Genomic DNA, 13,255 nt, shown 5'->3' with positions numbered 1-13,255 from the left:
ACCATGTTTGTGACTCGTAATTCTCTCCGGTTATAACAGACCCATTCAGTGTTTACATAAAAGTCTGTTGTAACAGTACTTGGATTTAACACACTCCCTTTACAACAGACCAAAATCCTTTTCACTGTGAAGGTCTGCTGTAATGAGGTTGTACTGTACTAACCAAAGAAGTGACATTCACACATGCCTTGTTCCAATCTTTAAAAATGTTGGGTCATAAAAAATATGCTCATTTTTCTTTATAATATGTGATATATACTATTCAAACTATTTGATTCGAAATTATCCGACCAAATCATTATTCACTTTGATTTCGCTTCGAACTTAAAGTTTACTATTTGCACATCCCTAGAAAAGTGGCATTCTTATGTGCACAATGTCACTACAGACACAATATACAAGCACTAAAACTCGCTAATAATTGTGGCGTTCTGACATTCAGGCATAACTCACGTCGCGGAGATATTCAGCATGGTGACGAGTGGCAACAAAGATGAAGGTGAGCTCGTCGGGTTTGATGACGTGCTTCAGCAAGTACAGCAGGATGGCCGTCTTGTCATTGTTGCGGCACATGACGTACACTGTCTGCAGAGGGTGAGGAAAAATGAGTGCTTGCTCTCAAAAGCAACAGCAGTCAATGCGATGACACTCTACTGCCAAATCTACGTGCTGTATGGTAGGTGCCGTCAATGCAACATGACAAATCACCTGCCCAAGAGGTACTACTGCCTGCTAATAGTTAGAGAAATATATTTATTGCGATAGCAATACCCAAATCTGCATACACCCAACAGCTGCCTTTGGGTAACAGAAGAAATCTCGAAGGGTTGCATACACCGGAAATGATTGCAGAGCTGGAAACACGTTACAGCCGTCATAGTTAAGATATCAGAAATCATGGAGACACTCGAGTATGAAATGACATTATTTAGGTGAGCTCCGCCATGCCTACTTTACGTTACCGTAAAAAATGCACCCTTTGCCTCGGCACCAAGCATTCACCGTGTCAATGACTCCATTAAAGACACGATACCTTTAGCTGTTCACTGAGCTTGTCTTCCACGTCGAGGCGGATGAGCACAGGTTCAGACAGGCCTGCCCGGGCAAAGTCTACCAGCAGTCGAGGCAGAGTGGCCGAGAACAGAAGCGTCTGACGGCCCTCAGGCAATCGGTGGAGGACCTCGGTAAGTTGTTCCTGGAAACCCATCTCAAACAGCCTGCGCAAATACAAGCATAGCAAAGACTTTGTAATATGGCCCACAGTATAAACATACTGAAAAACGTGTAAGGACACTTGTTTTTGGTCGGTTGGGTGCCTCTAACTCATGAACAGTACCAAGACATTTTATGAGTACGAATCCATATTATTCAAACATGCTCGACCCTGTCATCATAGTGTTGGTTTCCACACAGTTTTAGAGCATAATTGTGTGCAAAACTTCACATAACGGGGTATATTTGTTTATTTGGTTTCAACATGGTTGCACATGCCTTTTCAATAGAAACTTCAAGCATCTTGGTTACAAGGCCGAATAAGAGAAAGTTATCGTGGCTGATTCTTAACGAAATTACTGCTTCCGACATGTGGCTCACTGTCAGCCAGAGTGAATGACTGAGCAGGTTTGGGTTGTGCACCATAAAAACACGTTAAGTGCAAAGCCCAAACTTTCAAGCTGCAACCAATTTCTGAAATGCACTAAACGTGCGAGGGTTAGTCAAATGAACTATGAAAATGTGTAACAAAAGGGGAACGGCGGCGTCAGTGGCCTGTATGCTGGTAGACATGTTCCTAACAGCGCACTGGACGTTCAAGGTGGCAGAATCGTGTAGGTTCAGAAACGCTCGTACAAGAAGAGTTTGAAAATGGCTGCCCCACAAGCAACTTGCACCAAGGGAGAACAGCATTACGTTTCTGTGTTTCTACAAAGTGACGGTGTGAAGCCTTGCAAATCACATAGCAGAATGAAGGTCCAGTATGGTGATGCATGCGTGCCACCACAGCACAGCTGCAAATAGAGCCACAAATTCGCGTACTGTGTGGCGTCCATGGTCGATGCTCCTCGTCTGGGTCAGGCATGCACTATCATGACACCTGAATAAACATGGTGACATACTGGTGGGTGTGTGAACTTCTGCGTGCGTTAAACAAGATGTGAATGCCTTTCTAGCAAGAATCGTCAAGGGGACTGAACCTGGATTCACTACCACTAACCAGAAACGAAGAGAGCTAGTAAAGAATGACGCTGTTCCTCATCACCACCAAAACCAAAGAAGTTCCAAACACAGCCATTACCAGGAATATATCGTAAAAAGAAAGCATAATCTTCCAGCATTACATGCTGCGAGAGACTGCTATCCTTGTGTGAATCGTACTCTGACCTTTCAAAGAATAATCTTCAGTCAGCAATTGCATCAAAACTTCACTGATAGCCATCTGCAGGTGTTCTGTTGCAACATCATGACACATGGCCGCATCTGGCCAGTGCTACAGAAGCGAGAGTAATAGACCGGAAGTTTTAGTGCCCTTTGCACCCACCATACTTATGATACCGTGTTCAGAACAGTGAAAGCAGCCATGGGCACCAAGTAGTTTTGTTCTCATAATGAGGTATGCCCCACGATGCACGAGTGGTTGCATACACTTGAATGAATGAATGAATGAATAAACTTTATTAAAAGTCCGGGCGAGGTGGGGGGAAGAGGGGATTAACCCCTGTTTCGTCCCACCCTCCGTCGATGATGATGGCATCAGGTGACGGCTTGAAGCCCTTGGACCCAAGCGGCATCTTCGGCTAAATTTTTTTTTTCACAGGAATAGACACTTCATGTGTGGTGGCAAACTTGCAATGAGCTTGTTGGAGATGATTAGATTGAAAAGTAACACAGCTTTGGGCCATGTGTGAAATATAAAGAAATTGTTTGAAAACTTTTGTGGTCTTTATATGATGAACTCTCATACACAATGGGTGTTTCAGGCAACATTTTTAAAGAATTCTTAGACATAGGCTTTTGGAGGAAAGAAAAACAAATTTTTCAAAAGCAAATGGTCAGGTGTGGAAGATGTCCATGAATGTTAAAAGCACAGTTATTACTTGTGAATTAACGAGGGTTCACTAATTAACATTTAAATAAACACTTCAAAGAGACACTAAAGAGCAAAGCAATTTCTCGTATTACTATACTGAAATATCACAATACCGAAGTATCGTAACACTGAAAGCACCACTGTTACCGCCAGAGGAGGCTTGGTAAGCGAGAAAATGCACAAAAAGAAAATACTACACGTGGCAACACCACCTTCAAGTTTCCCCACCAGATCGCTTGACATCAAAGCTCTGGACGGCATCTGTTAGTGCCTGTGTAATCATTTATCGGTAAATATTGTTTACATTGTTTTTTAAGAGACAAAAATTCTCATTAACATAGCAAATTTCAGAAAATTTCATTGAAGCAATGTGGCCAAAATACATAAAAAGTAGAGCTGTGCGAATAGCAAAATTTTGGGTGCGAAGCGAATTCGAATATTGAAGTGTGAGTGCGAATCGAATCGAATATTTTTCGAATACTTCGAAGTGAAATTGCAGAAAAAAAAGTTAGAGAGGATTCCTAAGCATATTCTTATGAGATAGCAACATGAGAGTGTTTCTTTTCGCTAGGTTGATGAAGCACTGGCGGGGTGGTGTTTCATAGTTGTCTTATCAAGAATGAGGCAATGTAGAGGCCGAATTCTATTTATGACCATGATTTGGTGCAACCAAGGTGTTGCAGACAACACTTTACACGTGATAGGCAAAGATGCCATTTCCTCAGCCTCTCCTCCTCTTTCAACTTCTGTGGAAGCCCAACTGAAGTGGCGGACAAGGGTGTGCTCCCTTCAAGTCCGCGTTCCAAATCTGCCTCGTAGACGTCGATATATAAGAACATCTGAAATTTTGGATGCTAAAAAGCTTCGGCTTCCGATTTTTTGGACTTCCTGCCTAAATTTCAAGTCCAAAACAGCATTAATTGAGCCCCCACTTCTGCTGCATCTTTCATCTCCCCGTTGGAACCAGCGTTTTCTTGAGTTAATACATTTGCGACCGTAGCGGAGCTTGAAAATGCAGCTTTGCCGCAATACCGGGGTGTGATGAGGTGAAGCAATTTGAAAATCTAGGGACCACTTCCAATCGGATGTAGACTGTGTCTTGGCAAAGTTCGACCATAACGGAGCTTGAAAGGCAGCTTTGTCGCAATATGAAAGTGTAATGAGGTGAAGCATATTGAAAATCTGAAGGGGTCACTTTCAATCAGACGTTGACCGTATTTGTTTTTGGGAAGTTCGAATAGTTCGAATAGGAAAATTCCAGTGCGAATCGAATCGAAAAGCAAGCACTATTCGAAAAATATTCGAAATTTCGAATATTCGCACACTCCTAATAAAAAGGCTTTCAAATTCCTGATGTTAAACTGACGTTTAAGTGCTGAATTTTGTGCGAAATTCAAAAATAAAATTTTGACCTCCCCTTTCTCTTCTAACAGTTATCCTATGAGGTCAAGATTAAAGGGGTACTGACACGAATATTTTCAGTTGTCGTTTTTTTGCGTCAAATGAAAGGTCAAGCCCCCAAGAGCCTAGAAAAGGTAGTGCTAAGCGCGACTGCGCCCTGGAAAAGTAATTACAGTATGTTTTTAAAAGCTAGTTTCGGTTCCTACTGTACCCTTACGTCACAACACGATATGAGCTTCTCGTCACGTGCTCGCACAATATATAGTGATGTTTCCACGGCCGCTCCGCGCCGTGGCTCCGTTGGTGACGTACAAGCGGCCATTTTGGAAGTTTTGATGACGCACAAGCGGCCATCTTGGAAGTTTTGGTACCTGACGTCACCACAACTAGCCAGACTGCTGCATGAAGTCACCGGAATTAGTACTGTAGCCTGACGTCAAGCTAGTGTCGATGTCAGTAGGTGCGCCATGGAAAAATTGACTTTAATATCAAATTAAAATATCTTATCACCATTTGCTGAGTTTCACACTTGCTCTGCGCCGTCTCTGCATGCAGGAGGTTGGTATGGCAGAGTAAACTCGCCTTCAAAAAAAGGTGTCAGTACCCCTTTAATGACAACAGAGTTCTGAAAGAGTAACCTATCTGTCTAAGCTGATATAACATTCCACTTAAGTATCATTTTAAGGCATACAGTAGTGCAATCGATGATCTGTAGCCGGTGAGATCGCAAGGCATATCTAGGCACTATCAATTGATTTACAGGGTCACAACAGTGTCAAAATTCATTCTTAAAGTGTGCGAAAACATATAGATGGACGTTCCACTTACTTTTGTGCTTTAAAGCACAGAACCACATTTTCTTACAAAACTAGCTGGAATGACAGTGCATTCTCACCTGAAGTTTGATGGTGTATATTTTGAAATCTGTGCCATCCTCAGATTTCATGTCAAGTGTATATAACTTGCAAGGTCGCCAACTATACAATTTGCCAACTACAATGTGTACAGCAAAGTATTTCATAAAGAATTTATTAGCAAATATTAATTAGCATGGTTTTTTAGGCTTATGGACATCCCTTGCAGTTCACATTTGACTTCGGAAGAGACTTCTTTTTTTTCTCCGAGACCTCATGCCTAAGGATTTCCTAAACTATTACATGCAGCACCAGTAGTATGTTCACTGCCACTTACAGTTGTCAGTCTGTTTCATCTGGTCCCGTTATGAACTTCTCAATACAGAAACTGGACCCAATGACTGGGCTGTGCCAGTACCAGACTGGTTGATTTTAAGAGACAAGCATTGCTTTTCGACCACTGCTCAAAAGGAAGCAAAAAAGGGCACACCTGTCGGCCTCGTCGAAGACGACATATTTGACAGAGTTTAGTCGAAGGTTCATCTCCATGACGACGTGCAAGAAGCGGCCCGGTGTGGCGATGAGCAGATCGGGATTCTCATGGATGGCCTCAAACTGGTCTTCCATGCTGTCACCACCCAGGATCACAGTTGACCGGAGGTCGGTGAATTTGCCGAGCTGTAAAAACGAGCATACACTGCTGCTACATGTACTGCTGTGCAGAGCCACACAAGCTGCAGCCATTGAAGTCATGATAGGGGTCGCACAGGTGTCATCTATGGGCTGACACATCAGGTTCAAACTATCCGGAAGAGGTCAGACTCAAATATTTATAACGAAAGTTACAGCATGCAGAAATATGAGTGGCAGCCAAAAGCTGCAGGTCCAATTGAATTAAATTTTAAAAAGTCAAATCAACAGAAGCTGAATTAATGAATGTTTGCCGCAATTCACACAGCATAAGCAGTGATACAAAATCCATACTAAGGTGCTTCTAAGTTCTAAACCACTACGTAGCCTATTTTATGTCCATTACAGCATGAAGGTCTCTCACGGTGTTCTCCGATTACCTTGGCCTGCATTAGCCAACTGCATTTTGTGCCTACGAATTTCCTAATCTCATGACAGGAAAGCCTCCACAACCCTCAGATATGGTACTAGTCTTCGCCTGACACCTGAGATGGATTGCTCCTATGAATTACAGAAGAATTTTGTTGACACAATCCTGTTTAATGCCATTCAAATACAGTTATTTTTTTTTCAATGCTGTAAAACTATGCAATGCGCAATGCTTTACCTGGTCAACGTCAATCTTCATAACTTGCAAAATTTATCTTGTATATTGCCAATCACTCATACTTATTGAAATATCCTGCTTTGCCAACTCTGCATTTTCTATTTTCCACTGCTATAACAGCTACCCGAGGCCGTGCTATGTTGAAGTGAATCAATGAAAATTTCCCAGCACCAACATTCCTAATAGGTTCCCAGATAACATACTGTTCCAGCACTAACAATCAGCACACAGCTAAGCTACAAACGAGTACATTTCTCAGACATTACATTTCATGTGAGACAGACACGAGCAATGCATGATCAGAAGCAGCAGTGGCCTACTGCAGGCGCTACTGCTATGCAATGGGGACAGCAATGCAGAAGTTATGCAATGAAGACAGCACCACTATTACACCAAACTAAAGTGCCTGTGTTGCACCAATTTGTAAAGTGAGACTCATATAAACTGAAACTTTTTGAGAAGCAAGTCATTCCCGATGCTTCTGGCTACAGGTGCGATAACTAAAAGACTGTTGCAGCAATCACCAAGTGTGAATGGCCCACAAGAAATACGCTGGGAATTCAGACCCAGACAGGGAGGGCAGATGGGAAGAAAGACTAGCCGCACCTCTTTGGCAAACTTGTGGGTCTGCAGAGCGAGTTCGCGCGTAGGCGACAGTATGAGGGCACGTGGTCCCGTGTGAGGTGAACGGCCTCCCAGTCGCTCCAGAATGGGCACCAGGAAAGCGGCCGTCTTGCCACTGCCTGTGCGCGCCATGGCCACCACGTCCCGGCCTTCCAACACCACAGGAATGGCCTGCACACAGCACACGCATTGCGGGGAACAGGTTAGCACAATGTGTAAAGCATGGGTGCTCCTTGGGTAGAAGAGCTGCTTGCAATGGCACTGAACATCGCAACCAAAATCAAATTGCGGGATTTAGGACCCCTAAACAACTCGCATCTTGTTTATAAGTGGTGCCTAATGGGCCTCATGGGTCAATTTTTAACCACCTGGAATTCGTTACTGTTTAAATTAACCATATCACAGATGCATTTTCACCGGATGCAGCTGTGGCAGCCAAGATTGGAACACAAGACTTCACACTCAAAAGCAAAATGTCACTGCCATTAAGCCACTCTAGTGGCTTATATCCATCATTGAATACAGTTTTGTCATTAGAGCAATATCATACCAAAAGCAATACTCTTGTACTAGAATTAGTTCTTTATCCCTAATTATAGTGCTTCATGCCCGCTAGAATTGTAGCATATAGTTGAACCTTGACACAATGAATCTCATTTTAATGAAATTCTCAAAGTAACACATTTTTTTCACATCCCAATCTATGCGCCATTGAAAACAACATATCTTTTTTTTTTTGCCATTTAGCAAAGTCATTTAATACTGCACTCCCGATCTAACGAAGTCCTCGCACATCGCACGCACATACCAGGAGCCTCCTTCACACGCTGATTAAAATCAAACCTTAAGCCGGGGCAAACAGTTTTTTGCAGGTGCAGATTTTGACAGCGGGCTTTGATCTGACGAGCTGGATGTACCGCTGTTGTGTGCACAGACATGCGTATGAATCTCGGCAGTGACATAAATAATGTTGAGGAAAGCAGTGGTTGACCCGGAGAAATGTTGGTGCCCGAGACACCGCTCGTTCCACAGCTGTTGGAGCTTGTTGACAACTACAAGACGTTTACTGCCATGATACTAAGCAGACTTACCTTACGTTGGATGGGAGTTGGTTGCTTATATCCACGCTTCAAGATGCCCTTCAGAATAGCGTGGCTGAGGCCTGAAAACGGGAGGAAAGTAAAGATATTAAAGTCAACATGCATGGTCTTACTACGCCAGCAAAGTGTTCAAATTACAGAACTTTGAGAAGGAAAATAAAGTGGTGCCATGCGCAACAAACGCACGATGAGCATCAATTATTGATATTTGGCCATGTAACTGTCACCTTCAGAGAAACCCTACATCTTTCCTTCAAAGCTGAGAATACACAGTTCGGGTGTGATGCCTTTCAATGAATTCCCACATGGTTTTTTAAAATGACTACGTAATAATAGTGATGTGCCACTTGGCGTTCCGAGTCACTACAGCTCCGCGAACGGTGAAAGTGTTTGATGCGTTACATCACGGGCAAGCAGCAGATCGAGCAGCGCGACGAACTGATCGCGGAAGTATTAACAGGGTCAGTGGGATCCGAATCGAAAGAGTGACTTTTCTTTCCACAACGCAACCTAGTCTGCGCGACTGCGTGCACTGCTCACCCATGGCTTGGAAGCCGCCCGATTTCTTCTTGTTTGCAGCCGCCGCCGCGTCCAACTTCATGGTGTCGAAGTCCTCCTCTTCTGACTCGTCCTCGAGAAACGAGTGTGCGGCCTGCGTACAAGATCGCGACAAAACACGTAAATCGCACTGCTTCTTACGACAGTGGACATACACAGCAGACTAGTTTCGTTCCCGCGGCGATGACATCACATCAGCCATTTCGAAACGCAACATTGAACGAAGCAGCCAAATACTTTTGGGACAGCAAGTTCGTTGTTTTCTCCGCACCCAGCGCCTGCGGAGTTAACATCGCGCCTCGCAATCACCAACCTCATCGTCAAAATAACAGTAGGAAACTGACCTCCTCGGCCTGCTTCTTCTTGCGCGGTTTCGCGTCATGCTTCTTCCTAGGACCTTTTGACTTCTTCCCCATGTCTCAGTAAAACGCAGCAATTACAGTCAATGACAACCACGTAGCTTAAGCCAAACAGGCTGGCACACAACACCAGCGCACCGACTCCAAAAACACGTGTGCGTCGTCGGAATATTTAGCCGTCTGAATAGTATAAAGAATTATGTAAACGGTTCCCGTCAAAATAATAAATAAAATTATTTTCATGTCTGAGCCTCAAAGTGTTGGAGAAAATGTCGCTGAGCAAGATTTGTCAAATTGTTTATTTAAAATTTTTAAAGTTTTTTTAGCGACTTGGAGAATAACATTACAAGCCTACTAAGCGTGGCCGTCGAGAATGAAATCCATTCGATCACGGCCGGCGAAAGCGCGCGTTGGTTGAACCACGACCTCCTCTGGGTTGAACACATGGAGGAAGGAAAGCTTGTTCAGGTGAGAAAACTTTCTTGATAACTTTATTTATAACGAGCGCTCTATTATAACTGTAGTTATACTAAAACTTCCCCGTCACGGTTGCCTCGTCCGCTATGCCGCGCGCCTCTCATCGACGGGGCTTTCGCCGCCTCGTCACCGACGTGCGTGCACCGTGCCCCTGGCCGATCGTGGTCCCGTCGTTGAACTCCTGTGACCGGCTCCCCCATCTTTCCTGTCCTCTTCTCTCTTCGTCGCGCCTGTCGACCTCCTATCACTTCCTCTCCTATTTCTTTCTGCTTTTCTTTTATCCCTCCTTACCCCCACCCCTATAAGGCACTGCGCCGTGCTCCCTTAAGGGCTGCAGAAATTAGGTGCCTTTTTCCTTTCCTCCTGAACCACCGCGCATACAGGACCAAATCCGCCGTCCAGTGCGCCCGCGACGGCGACAGGGCCGTGATTCGCTCGCTGGATTTCAAGCAAGACGGACGTGCCGGCCGCGATGTCCTGGATTACTCCTCGTACCTCTCGCTGACCGGCGCCCCGTGACGGACTCCTCGCCCGCTATGCCGTGCGCCGCTCATCGACGGGGCCTCCGTCGCTTCGCCGATGTTGTGCACCGTGCCTCTAGCTGTGTTTCGCGGACCCGTCCCTGAACTCCCGTGACCGTTTCCCCATCTTTCCTGTCCTCTTTTCTCTTCGTTGGATGGATGTGCTCCTATCACTTTTCTCTCTATTTTCCTACTTTTCTTTTATTCCCTCCTTACCCCCACCCCTACAAGGCACTGCGCCGTGTCGCCTATAGGCAGACAGAAATTAGGTGCCTTTTCCCTTCCTTAATAACCACAGAAGAAGGGCCGTTAGGCTAGACCACGGAGTAGGCTAGACTAAAGCCCCTCCATCGCGTCTGCGGCGGAAAACGCATGGAGGGGCTTTAGGCTAGACCTGCCGATCCCAACCACTGGTCCCAACGTGGGAGTAGCCGGGTTACGGTACACTGTAGCCGGGTGGCGCGGGGCAACATCTGCGTCTGCACTGGACTCTTAATAAAGTTGTACTCTCTCTCTCACGTGATGTGGTCCAGCATGGTCTCGGCTCCGCCCCGCGGGCACTCATCTGACATATGGATATCTCTCTTTATTTATTTCGTGTAAAGTTTTTAGTTGCAAGTGGTGTCTGCGGGCGTCTCGCAGTCGTTTGTGACTTTTGGTGGAACAGGGTGTGCTCTGGGCAGGGGGAAGTTCTACCCCCCGTCCGAAATTCCGAAATTCTTACAGTATTTTTTACGGGCGGGAGGGGGGGGGGGGTGCAGGGAACTTATGCGTTGCGTTTTCACCACTTTTCTGTTGGGGCGGCAAAGGGGGCAGGCGAAAATTTGTGCGTGGGAGGGGGGGGGGCACCACCTGTGGCCGCTCTTCAGATGGTCACCCTAACGTCTGGTTACAGATGGTAGGGTGACCTAGAGGTCCTAGCAGCCTTGATTACCACGTGAATATCTGCATCTGGTAGACAACATTCTAGCGTTCCAAGTAAGACCTTGTGACGTGTCACATCTCGTTGCAAAAACGAATGAGCATACACCCGATTTGCGCCTCGGTAACCACATATGGTACAGATTCTAGGAATAATAGAAGAGAGATGTCAGTAGGAGTTACGAAACGAAGTCGTCTCCGCATAATGAACACCGCATTTTAAAAGCACATAAATATAGGAACTAGACATGGAAAAGCCCTAACGGAGAAACAAAGAACCAAATATATTCCATTACGCGCAGGAGTGCAAGCATAACACAGGATATAGAAGTAAAATAAGCAAAATAAAAAGCAGTGATCATAGGTTGGTGAAGGTAAAGATCACGCTAAGAGAGCCAGAACAAGATTAATCGCTTATAAACAGGTCAAATGCATGCGGGAACACCACACTAACCGAAAAAATATGGGACGCGTTTCAAGCATAACGGTCCTGCATATGCATGGTTTCCACCACCACTAGAAAAATAAACGACTCTTCGGGTGGAGGGGTGGGGTGGGGGGGGGGGGGGGGGGGGGGGAGGCTGAGAAAGAAAAGGTGCCATGTTCAGTCTTTGACACTCGCTGTCATGTATTGTAACATTGTTTGCCTAGTCAGAAGTCGTCATAATCTACAGTACACGTACAAAAAAAAAAAAAGAAAGAAAACAGAGCTGGCCAACAATTCTCTTGCAATAAAAATAAATGCCGTCTACGTATATACCGTCCATTTGGGACGTATAGTCCCAGCAACTAGTATTAATACATATCCTTCACGGCCAGGAGCGGGCTCTTGATCTCAGGTTGAGATCTCCAGTCTTTCGCGACAGTCGGTGACGTAATTTTCACTGCTTCGAAGGCGGAAAATTTACGCTCGTGATGCAAGCGTAACCACTAGCTGTTGTTCATTTTTCGCTCCTGTTAAAAACATCGGCATTACTTCGCGTTTTTATGGGCGCAAAATAGAAAATGGTTGAAAGTTGCGTGAGAGTTTTGGTGACTGACGAAAAATATTCAGTATGTTCGAAGTTGCTGAATCCCGCTTATAAAATGCAAAAAATAATAAATAATCGCGATACGATGGCCAGACAACCGGCCAATGATGACCGGTTTTAGGTGCGGACCGGCAACCGGCCCACTCTCTGAAAAAAAAAAAAAAACGCCAGACCTGCGCGGAAAGCGCAACACAGTCACAGCGAAAGCTGGAAGAGCGGGAGCCCGTTTTAAACTCTCTCAACTGCCGCAGAGCTTGTTGCTATCGGGAGGCAATAAGGTTCATTTCTGGAGAGCAACCTCGTACATGGACGATATTCTGCGATGCCAAACTCGCTTTGCAAACCATTCATTGCGTCATGAGGCAAAGTCCATATTATATTTTAGCCATAGAAATTGCGGAGCTTCTTCACGTTACTTCAGGAAATGGCCACCTCGTCACCTTCCAATGGATTCCTGCCCACTGCGGCATAATGGGAAACGAAGAGGCGGACGCCGAAGCTAAAAGAGCCTTGACCAGTGGCCCTGAAGTGCGCATTGCGTTTTCACGGCCAGACACGAACGCCCTGCTTCGGTACGTAATGCGTGACCTCACGCTTGAGCATTGGACCGAACCGGCAAGACGACACCGGCGATTGTAGAAATGGGACCCGGAAATGAGGTTTTGCATGCCTCGTAAATTAAAACGACACAACGCAAGTATGATTCACCGGATTCGTCTTGGTGTGGCCTTCACAAGACGTTATGCACATATCATCGGCTGCAGTTACACCGGTCCCAATTGTGATCACTGTCAAGTGCCAGAAAAACTTGATCACATATTTTGTACCTGCCAAGCATATGGACGTGAACGACAGAAATTGGTTTCCTCTACTGATGGATTGTATAATAGGCCATTAACTGATGAGGTTGTGTTGGGCCATGTGTTGGGCCCTTAGCCTGACGCCAACAGTACAACTGTGGTCACAAGAGCGGTCACAGCTTTCCTACAAGCCACTGACTGGATGCGCGGTTATTGCACTGCGCCAC

General features: G+C 45.4%; 1 protein-coding gene across 1 annotated transcript; it reads right to left on the bottom strand.

Annotated features, from left to right (window-relative positions):
* Positions 1-453: 453 nt before the first annotated feature.
* On the bottom strand, positions 454-9,445 carry LOC119378214 (ATP-dependent RNA helicase DDX54; the record flags this gene model as incomplete). Its single annotated transcript, XM_037647419.2, is given in 7 exon segments — positions 454-585; positions 1,034-1,217; positions 5,831-6,018; positions 7,244-7,432; positions 8,353-8,423; positions 8,902-9,013; positions 9,264-9,445. Coding segments are annotated over 7 exon segments (948 nt in total), but the record flags the coding sequence as incomplete, so codon positions are not given.
* Between the last annotated feature and the right edge of the window lie 3,810 nt (positions 9,446-13,255).

Source organism: Rhipicephalus sanguineus, unplaced genomic scaffold (assembly GCF_013339695.2).
Source record: "Rhipicephalus sanguineus isolate Rsan-2018 unplaced genomic scaffold, BIME_Rsan_1.4 Seq737, whole genome shotgun sequence".
In the NCBI taxonomy this organism is placed as follows: Eukaryota; Metazoa; Arthropoda; class Arachnida; order Ixodida; family Ixodidae; genus Rhipicephalus; species Rhipicephalus sanguineus.
The sequence above is the reverse complement of the archived record's forward strand: the minus strand, read 5'-3'. Positions and strand labels throughout refer to the sequence as shown.